General features: G+C 32.1%; 1 protein-coding gene across 1 annotated transcript in view; it reads left to right on the top strand.

Moving 5' to 3' along the window:
* The first annotated feature begins 1,455 nt into the window (after positions 1–1,455).
* LOC113509769 (uncharacterized) overlaps positions 1,456–11,612 on the top strand; it is a 28,300-nt gene continuing 18,143 nt past the window's right edge. The window contains exon 1 of the mRNA XM_026893182.3: positions 1,456–1,822. Coding sequence (XP_026748983.2) covers positions 1,636–1,822 — 187 coding nt within the window. The 5' untranslated portion in view covers positions 1,456–1,635. The remainder of the gene's footprint in view (positions 1,823–11,612) is intronic.

The raw sequence follows: 11,612 nt of genomic DNA, 5'->3' as shown, positions 1-11,612 counted from the left end.
TAAAAAAAAAGATACCAGAAGAAAATTCAAGTCATAGTATAATAAAGAATCCCTCCAAAATCTCTAATATATATAAAAATGCGTGCGGTACAAAAATCCATCGTTTACTATCATCCCACTATCAATCAATCAACCACGTCCGCCGGCCGCTTGAAACGGGTTAAGTGTTCAATAATAAAACTCAGCTTAAGGGCAAAATTATCGGAAAACCGCGAACCACCTGGGCTCGGATTATTGAAAATATTTTAGGGGAAACTAAACGTTGCAGTAAAGGGTTAAGTGCGTATACTCGAAACGTTTTTCCTATATAAATTTACATTTTCACGACGTAATATCCCAATATGGCTTCATTATACCTTATTTATTATTAAAAGTACCACCTTACCTAATAAATATAATATTTCAAACCCTAGCACAAAAAGGGTTATGTAGGCTACGATAAGTTTGAATCCTTAGATTACGAGTATATAGATAGAGCATCGAATATCAAAAACAGGTCAAAATATTATACAGAATAGGACAACTTTTTTATGCGTGGTGCGTGAATTGGGATACCAGATTATAAACTATTTCTTTAAATCAAGGTATGTAAAAGTGGTTGTAATTTAAAAGAAATAAAATTTTATTATTGTTATTTATTTAATCATCTTTAATATTTGAGTTTATTTATATGTTTAATTATTATTCTTTTATTGTTATATTAAAATTAAAACAATAAATATTTAAAATAATTTACCTCATTCATGAAATTTTTATTCCGGTATGAAAATCTTGTTTTACGAATACTTGCAACACTGAAAAATGGCGCGAATTCTATATTGTACAGACTAAAAAATCTAGTCAGTTATTTAGACAGTTGGCTGAATAAATGTTAACTTGTTTTTGGCATTCGATGCTCCATCTATACAATATTATATTGTAAAACAATACAATATGCTATCAGCAACTGTAGAAGAAGGCAGTTGGCTTGCCGTCTACCACATCAAACATAAATATTCTCGGGAAAATGTAGGCATGTTCAACAAATGCCTTTACAGATTAAATATAAAATTATAATCTCACAACAATGTAAATGTGAAAGTTGGTGAAGATGTAAATCGTGCTTAAACGGCTAAACAGATTTAAATGAAATTTTAGTTTTCCAGTAGGTTATATGGTAACTTAACATATACCTACACTTGATATGTAGTGATAATTAAATCTGTGATAGTTTAGGATACTGAGTTGATCTTATGATTTATTTTGTCATTTACAATCAATCAATATATAAAAAAAGTAAAAAACTGTACATTTATTGTCATACAAGTATTAATAATAATTTAATTCTTAAATTTTAATGTTACTGTATTAGAAATATATATAAATGAAATACCACATTGATATAAATAACTAAGATGCAGAAGTCATCGCCACGAGTATAGACCGTCACCGAAGTTTATTTCTGTCCTGAGAGTAACGGGAATTCAAAATAGAAAAGTTCATTTCATCTCTTCAGAGCAGTTGCACGTACGCAGAAACCAAACGACAAAATTAAAACACCAAGCTAAAATCTGGTTTTCGTGCATTATTTAACTACAAAAATTCTCCGTAACTATTCTTCGATTAAGCGTCACTTTTTAAAAACGTCCGCTCGCAATGGCGGCTAGATTTCAAATGACCGCCATCTTGTTTTTGTCTATAATATCAATAGTTTTTGTGAACGGCTGTGATATTGACGATGTGGCAATATATAAAGTGAAAGTGCAGTTTTTGTGGAGTGAAGAGAGATTCCCGAAGGACTATCCGACGAATCGTCCTAAAGCACAGTGGTCTCCTATATTCGGTCTGTTATTAACTTTACCTAACATTATTTATTAGTAAATTCTTCAAAACTAACACCTAATTCATACAAAATAATATTTTCATTTTAATATTTATCCTAGTGAAGCCGATTTTGAGTGTATCCATAAAATTATTTAAATGTAGAAAGCAAATTTAGAGAACTATGCTTTAAAATCCTTCGTTCTACTCTAACAACTTATTATTATGTATGTTTATAGTTTGGTTAGTGTTAGATTCTTAATACTAACTCTAACCGTATGGCATTAAGCTCGCCATTTATACAAACTTATTGTGCAATAAAGAATATATAAATTAATAAATATATAAATAAATACATACATATACATAAATAAATACATAAAATCACAAAATTTTAAACATAAGTTTAGAGAATGAGATTTTAAAAGACAGCTACGTTACGCTTTATTTCAAATAATCACAGGCCAACCTTTAAAATATAATTCCAATATGTAATTTCAAAAGAAAATAAGTGTCAATGGTCCCAGTATAGAATGAACCACCCTTTCCTTTTCCGTTAGTGTCGTAAAAGGCGGGGAACTTAATACTCGAGGGATGGGCAGCAGCGTCCCTCATAAAACATCACCAAAGCCTAATTGCGATTGCCAACCCAACTGCCAAGCATGCTAACTATTGGCAAACCCCCTCCCTATGAGAGAAGCCTATAACTTTTTTTTTATACAACTTAGAATGGAAAACAAGCTGACAGCCTACCTGATGGAAAGTGGTAACCGTCGCCTATAGACATGAACAGTACCATGGACATAACAAAGTATACTGTTTCGCCCATGCGTTGCCATTCCTGAGGACTCAGGTGTTATTTCTTTGTACCCAGTAAATTCACGCCATATCTCACCCTTCAAACCGAAACACAGCCATGCAAATACAACTGCTTCACGGTTGAAACACGAATGGGACAGATGTACCCAAGCAATCGACTTTTGTACAGTCTCCCTCTGGTATACTTATGAGACAGTGAGGCTAATATGATGATAAAGATGATGATTATAGAAATAAATGTAACAATGAGAATAAGACATAACAATACATAATAATTACGAATTCACAAATTTACTTAATTAAATACACAATAATCAATATTGCCAAAAGCGCTGTTTAATTAAAGGGTTCAAGCCCACTTAATACAATTATAAATGGATTTACTGCCTTCTAGTAATTATAACTAAGTTGTTAATTTTACAAGAGATTCATTTCAGCTCGTTACTATAGGAAACAAGCCCTCGTTATAAGAAGAAATACTGATTTCCTTAACGAAAAGTTTATTTGAATATTTTGCGACTCATTAAATTGTTAACCAAATCTGATAATAAAAATTATAACTAGATAGAAGATATTTAAAAAAATATGGGAGGGGTATTATTTGAAAAATTAAAAAAAAGAAATTATGTGAGCAGTAGAAGACAAAATAATGTTTTAGGATGTTTGTTCATCTGTCCGTCTGTATGTTTGTTCCGGCATCACAAAGATGAATGCGGTTTTCACATTTAAAAATGGTTTATCTCGATACGCCATCTGGAATTGTTTTTTTTTTTTATTATTATTATTTTACTAATATAATAAAATTTTAACTATAATTTTATCTTTGCAAAAGAGATATTAAAGAAGTAATGAGAAGCGGGGTCTAAATAAGAATGATAGAAATCAAAGCATTATATTTTGGAATGTTTGTTGTCTGTTTCTCTGTTTGTCTGTATGTTTCTTTATCACATTTACCAACACCCAAAAACTACTACTAGGTTTTCACAGCAGTATGCACAAAAATCTCACTTAATGTTACTTTATCTAACTTAAAAGTTATCATATATTCATTCATTTATATCCGGCATGTGTTTTATTATTTATTTTTTTTAACTTGAATCCACAATTATATAATTGATTCATTGAATTGAACAGAAAATAAGTATATATATATATATATATATATATATATATATATATATATATATCTCCATATAATACCCCACACATTTATAGTGTATTTATAGCTATTTTTTATTGAACTAAAAAATTTTTTCTAGAAATGATGTATATGGTAAAACAACGTTTGCCGGGTCAGCTAGTATACATATATGTTTAAGAATGTATTTGTGTACACAAATACACCTAACAATAAAAATGGGTAACCTCACAATTTATTCTGCTATGTTTATGATGCTGTTCAGGCCGTGAGTTTGTTCGCCATTTTTGGAATATCATAAAATAGGTAACCGACATAACTTGTAAATAACATTTAATTCGGCCAACAGGCCTCCGAGTTTGTAACTTTTATTTATGTAATTACCGCACAAACAATGATGGAGGGAAGAAAAAACAACGGCGAACTAGAGCAAGGAGTTTCCTTTTATCTCTCAAGTTAAGTGACATTTCGCGGTTTCGCTTGTTCCAGATAAGGCGGTATTTATTTGTCCCGCCTTTTGCTCACGGCCGATGTTATCGGATTGTGCTTTTGGACGATTTATAAGTGTAGTGATTTCTTTTGTTTGTACTAACATCTGGGGGTCAACCATGAAATGAAATTCCGAATTTTCGTATTTTTATTAATTTCGTTAGTCATATATCTTAATATAAACGTCCAAAGGAACGATATTTTAGCATTTTTAGTATTTTTAAACAGTATTTATATATATTATGTAATTTTAACATCAAATTTGTGTTTCGTTCAACCTGATCTGATAATGGAAATATTAGTGCCCGCGGGTTCGTTCTCGGGAAAATGCTAATTAAATGATTTAATGATTATGACGTCACATTTTTATGTAACTTAGAATGGCAAACAATCGCCTATAGACATGAACAGTACTATGGACATAACAGAGTATACTTTACCGTAATTATACTGCCGACATTTATGCCGATAATTATGTGCCGACCATGATACCTTTCATCCATTGCCATTCCTGAGGACTAAGTTGTTACGCCTCTGTACCCAGTAATTTCATTGCCATATCCCACTCTTCAAACGGAAACACAACCTTGCGAACAACAAACAGCGACACAGTATACTCTGTTACATCCATAATTTATAAGCGACGTTTACTAATTTATATCATTGTAATTTACTTAAAAACAACAATAGAGTTTCATCTAATAAATTAATTTCTAAAAATAGAATTAATTACTCGTATAATAAGAGTAATATTCGCTTGCACATTCAAATACGAAAGAATCTTTGCGCTACCATTCATATTTATCACTAATTTTAAACATAGACATGTTATTTTTGTTTTACTCTCAACAGTTATATAATCCAGCTCCTTTGGTATTTAGAACTGCGTTTCATTGCAGAAACACGCAAAAGAATATTACACTACGCTCCATTTATAAATGTCGCAGAGAATTGAAAAAGTTAGGAATTTCATGAAATACCTAAAAATTCTCGAAATCACGAAACTTATTGTACAATTCGATCTATACAAGTCATCATATCAATCTTTAACTGTCCACTGCTTAACATAAGCCTTCCCTGGAAGGTTTTGCCAATAGTTGCCACGCTTGGCAGGGGGTTTGGCAACCGCAGTTAGCCTTTGAGGATATTTTAAGAGGGACGGTGCTACCCATCGCCTTTCCTTAGTCGCCTCTTATGACACCCACGGGAAAGAAATAGTGAAATATTTTAGTATTTAGATTGAAATGAAAATAAGTTAATTGTTTAAAATTGCTAACTTCTTATTGGGACTGAGCATTAATATCAATTATTTCTTAAATGTTTTTAATTTTAATTGTTCAAAAAACAATTAATATTAAAATAGTATGCCTACTGTTGAGACAAACACTTGGGACATCATCCGTTTTTATATAAATTATATTTTTGCAAATAAATAATTTATTTATTGATTTATTCTTGCAAAAAAAGAAAAACAAATAATGACATGGAAATATTCAACCTATATACTACTCATGTACGTTAATATCATAATGGTAATATAATATGTATTATAAAAATGTAATCCTAATAGGATTTTCTAATGATATAAAATGAAAGTGCGTATAGGTGTTTGGATATATATATATATGGTATATTTATATATTTGTTACTCAGTCACACTTAAACGACTGAACAAAACTTAATGAAACTTGGTGTACATCCTAATATTAGTATATTAGATATTTTATATAGTAAATCACGCTAGCAAAGCTGCGAGAAACAGCTAGACAATAAAATAATAAGGATACAGAGATTCTGCTTTTAACCTGTATTTAAGTAAATAAAAGTATCATTCATTTAAGAATAGTATTTTACTCGATCTTGATGGGATAAAAATCTGTATTTATATTATTGTATTTAACTTTAATTATTCACTTGTCATTGTATATTTTTATTTATGATGCAATAAAGAGTTAAATAATATATTTCACTCGTCACCGTAAATTCCGTCAAGACAATATCGATCCTGTCGTTGTCTAATTTATTCGCGGAAGCGGTTCTTTGAACACGTTAACTAACAACAACCAAAAGTTCCTCTATATACTAACTTAATCCAATGAAATGATGGTAGTATATTTGACGTACATTTCGTAATTTCCCTAAATAGGAATTTCATGGAATTCCTAATATCATTGTTTTCCTGCGACATATACGACGTTGCAGAATAAAATAATCTTATAATATATATATATATATAAAATGTTGTATCAGCCTTTAACTGTCCACTGCTTAAAATGAGCCTTCCCAATAAGTAGTTTTGCCACTAGTTGCATTGCCATCCGCTTGGCAGGCGGATTAGCAACCGCAGTTAGGCTTAAGAGATGTTTTAAGAGGGACGCAGCTGTCCATCCCTCGCCCTCTCTTAGTCGCCTTCTACGACACCCACAGGATAGGAAGGGATATAAAAAAATATAACCTAATAATCTAATCAGAATGAATCAAGATGCCAGTTTCAATGTATCCACATCAGTATTTCGCAGCGCGAGCCGCCTCGTGACCAGAAAACGAAGTTGTCTCGTCTCCATTATATTATGAGAGAGGACAATATTGAATTATCTCAGCTAGGATATAAATCTTCGGATACGTTGGTATTTGAAAGGCATTTGTCCTTTTTTCGACGGAAAAATCCTTTTGTCTGTTTTCAATCAAAAGAGGGCGGCGGCCGATCAGGGCTGCCGCATATTTTACAAGATCGCCCGCCACCCGAACGCGATATTGTTGTGAGCGTTCAATTTTGAATGGCAAAGCCTATTTTTCAACTTAATTTCATATCAAGCAGCTTAAAATGATGATATTATATTGAACGGCGTGACCTTAAATTGTATAGATAGAGCGTCGAGTATCAAAAACGTTTAAAAATTTACTTAGCTAATTTGACGTTTGGCTAACTTTTTTTTTTTTTATTAATACATAACACTTTTTTTAGTGCTTTTTTATACCAATGAGATGGCAAACAAGCATGGGCCACCTGATGGCAAGCAGGTACCGTAGGGTATGAACGCCTGCAATATCAAGGCATTACGCGCGCGTCGCCGGGTATTTCAAGTAATTAGATTAAAGATTTCCCCGATCAGGTCGATTTTTAAATCAGAATTTTGAACTATTTTCTCTTGTATAATATAATATTATATATATGTTGCTTATAAATTTATAAATACGTATTAATTAAAGTGGTGGCCATTTTCAATTATCTAAAAATGAAAACATATTATATGTCTATACTTATATATAAATTAAAGTATTCAGTAAATACACTGTTTCCCTTTTTCTTTCAAATATAGTCCTAATAATTTTGTATCATTTTTAGTTTTCATCTTAAATTTACAATACAGTTTTTCACACATACGGAGTAATAAATGTACATTATGGTAACCCTGTCCACGCACACATGCATTAAAAGGTTGACCTGTTTTTGGCGAAACGTTTGTATGGTGATACTCTATCTATATAATCTATGCTCGTGACTTAGTGATTTATTACCTTGAACCAATATAATATTATTTTATTTTTCAAACACCATCGAATATTTCTGCATATCCTAAAGGTGAACTGGTGGAGATCGCCTATATATAGCATTAAATCCGCCTTTTGTACCACACTTTATTGGTCAATAAAGATTACAAACAAAACGAAAGCGAAACAGTACACTCTGTTATATCTATGATACTGCTCGTGTTTATAAGTGACGGTTACCACTTTCCATCAGGTTGGCAATCAGCTTGTTTGCCACTTTAAGTTGCATAAAAAATAAATAAAAAAAAAATTACTGAATTGCATAAATTGACACAAGTATTGTGTATATTTCAATCAATATAAAGTATAAATACGTATATATAATTCTATAACAATAGTTAATTGATTAGAATTCATCATCAGCCATTAACTGTCCACTGCTGAACATAGGACTTCCCCTATTGAGAGATTTTGTCAGTAGTAGCCACGCTTAGCATACAAGTTGGTAACAGTTAAGCTTTGATGATGTTTTTAGAGAGACGGTGCTGTCCATTCCTCGATCATTAAATTCCCTTAATCGTCTCTTACGATACGCATGAGAAAGGAAGAGGCGGCCTATTCTATACCGGGATCACACGGTAATGTCAAATGTGCATCAAATGTCAATGTAAATCAAACGGTATTTATTTATACCTATCGGTCTTTTCAATTGTAAAGACCGTTTATTTATTTATTTTTAACTATAACATTTAAGTCGATTGGTACACATGTATGTCTGTAACTACTAATGAACTGTCACTTTTCTCATATTGGGTTTGCTGGAAGAAATTATTCTCTGTTCTCTATTCTCTATTGGAGATAAGCTCGCCTTTGTGCACTATTATGTTTGTTTTTACATTTCAGTAACCTTTTGTGTACAATAAAGAATAATGTCCATTGTATAGCTAGTATTGTCAATTGATTAGAACTATTTTGTTTAATTCCGCTACCATTAAAATACGTGCTACTGCCAACATTTGAGAATTTAGTCCTGTTTATAATAGAAGTTCTATGACCTTCCCTATTAGTCAACAATATCTGGCTTTTATTCAATCTACAAAATATCAGTAAAATTAGAAATTATTACATTTTTTTGTATGATTAAAGTTGATTTTTTTTATGCCACTTATAATGACAAACAAGCAAATGGCTCACCTGATGAAAGTGGTAACCGTCGCCTATAGACATGAGCAGTACCATGGACATAACAGAGTATACTGTTTCGGACATGATACCCCCATGCGTTGCCAATCCTGAGAACTCAAATGTTATTCCTCTGTTCCCTGTAAATTCACTGCCATATCCCACACTTCAAACCTAAAAACAGCCATGCAAACACAACTGCTTCACGGTAGAAACACGAATGGGACAGAGGCGTCGAAGCAAACGACTTTTGTACAAAGTCTCGCTCTGGTAAATAATCGTTGTAAAGTAAAATCTATTTTTTTACTATTATAAATAAGAGTAACCGTAATTACGGAATATTTGCCCTAATACGCAAAAGGATATTCCATCCTGATAAGGCACCACTCATGAGGGCGCTACGTCTGCTCAATGAGGTAGTTACGAGTTCAGAACTGGACTTATTCCACTGTACCGCCATAGAGTTTTGCAGGGGGACAACAAGTTACGAAGAATTACATTTTAAATTTTGTATTTTATAATATAATTACAATAATCTTTGTTACTTTTTCACGTAAACACTACTGAAGGGTTTTAGTTAAAATTTTGGTACCCAGATAGTTTTTTTTTACTGGATGATAATGGAATGGTAACCCCACCTATACTATCGGTATACGCTGGCGGGGCACCAGCGAGGGATGATAGATGAAGATGAAAAGGCAAGTCAGTTAGTCTATCGTAATGAATTCAACGATAAATCAGTCACGATAGTTTCCAGGGAGAACCGCGTGGAGGTCGACCTGATAAGGTATATTAATAACAATGGAGACTAAACTCTCCATTACTAACAACTCCTTCGCTTTACATAAATAGGTTATATCCTAACTTACAAAATATACGGGTGAAACCACAGTATATAGCTAGTTTGTTATATAACTAAGTTTTATCTATGAATGTTCAGTTTTCGTCATCATTACATCAGCCGTCAACTGTCGACTGCTGAAGATAAGTCTCCTCATAAAAGGGGGTTTGCCAGTAGTTGCCCCACTTGGCAGACGGGTTGGCAACCGCAGTTAGGCCTTTGGTAATGGTTTAAGAGAGACGTTGCTGCCTATACCTCGTCCGTTTAGTTCCCTTAATCACCTCTTACGACTCTCACTTGAAAGGAAGGGGTAGCTCAATCTAGGCCAAGACCACGCGGCAGTTCAATATTATTTTATTAAAAATCTTTAAATAACGAATTACAATATACATTTAAACGGTATCGGCAAAATAATATGAATCACGACTCGACACATTAATTCCATATTGAAGCGGTGTCATGCGCTTCAATAACCACTCTCCGACATTTTCATAGACACACACAACACAGGGGATTGAAATTTTAAAACCTTTGACCTTTCGATACGCAAAATGTGTACAATAATCTTTTGTCACGCTGCAAACCAGCCACGTTTTAGGTTTTAAAGCCGCCAGTGACAATTTTGAAATTCTCGCATGAAACATTCCAACATTTTTACTTTTAAACGACCCTCGGAGAACGCAGGGTCATGTTTTTTGGGTCCAGTATATTAATTAATATAACCCATTCCTTAAAACTGATATTAGTATTAATTAATAGAGCCTCGAATATTTTATTCCTAAAAATATTTTTTATATAATCGTCGTCAGATCGTCAGATAAGGGTAGGCAGATGATGCCTACCCTTATCCCAATTATTACTTGGAGTCGATGTAATATGACAAAATTATTTACATTACATATTACAAAATGATTTGGTTTATAGTTTTATCGTTCGGCCGCCTGCCTGACGTCAACCCTCTCTGGGAATACATTTGTTGGTGGTTTTTACTACCTGTCACCTTTTATATTGTATTACCAAAAAACCTAAATTTTAATTTTCTATAAATTTTGTCAAAATAAAAAACAACCTGTATCTATACCACTACCACTAATTATGTACATAACTATTATTATGTAGTGCTATTGAAACTTTCCATTTTTAGATTTCTTGTTTTCGAGAATTTAAATTTATTTTTTGGCAATTTATTTTCTAAGATTTTTTGAGTATTATTATATTAATTACGGTGTCTACTCGCGGACGTAGAGTATCTTTCTAGGGTTAAATTAATCTTAATATCAATTTGGATTAAATATTGTGTTAATATAATTTGTTAAGAATTTTTCATTTTTAACTTGGCAAGTTCTCTATGGACATTTAATATTAAATCATGATTAAATGGCTAATAGAATTCGAATTAAATTTAATAAGTACACAAATAATTCATATTAAAGAATATTATTTTTTTTTTTTTATGAATAACGCACGATACATAATTTACAAATACATATTATTATAATTTAACAGACCAAATTCGTCGGTTACAACTTACAATAATTTAATATTTTAAATCAAATAAGAGGGCAACCCTAAAACAAAATAGCATTAGAGACAGGCGTTCAAGATCAAATGGATTCGTCTCAGAGAATGTTGTGTGCACAAATAAAATTTGTGTTACGTGGTAAGTTCGAGATTGTTTTGTGTACTACGTCGTACCTTAACGTGGCTTTCTTGGAAACGCTACTCGGTAATTACATTGGCATACGATTTAGTATAGCATATTTATTTAGCTTTAACACAATTCAAATTTCGAAGGAGAATTTTAAATAGGTACCTAATTATTATTTGAATTTTGTGGAACTCGTTTAGTTC

This window comes from Galleria mellonella, unplaced genomic scaffold (assembly GCF_026898425.1).
Source record: "Galleria mellonella isolate WM207_F2 unplaced genomic scaffold, CSIRO_AGI_GalMel_v1 utg57, whole genome shotgun sequence".
In the NCBI taxonomy this organism is placed as follows: Eukaryota; Metazoa; Arthropoda; class Insecta; order Lepidoptera; family Pyralidae; genus Galleria; species Galleria mellonella.
Note: the sequence above shows the minus strand (reverse complement) of the source record. Positions and strands in the feature narration are given on the sequence as shown.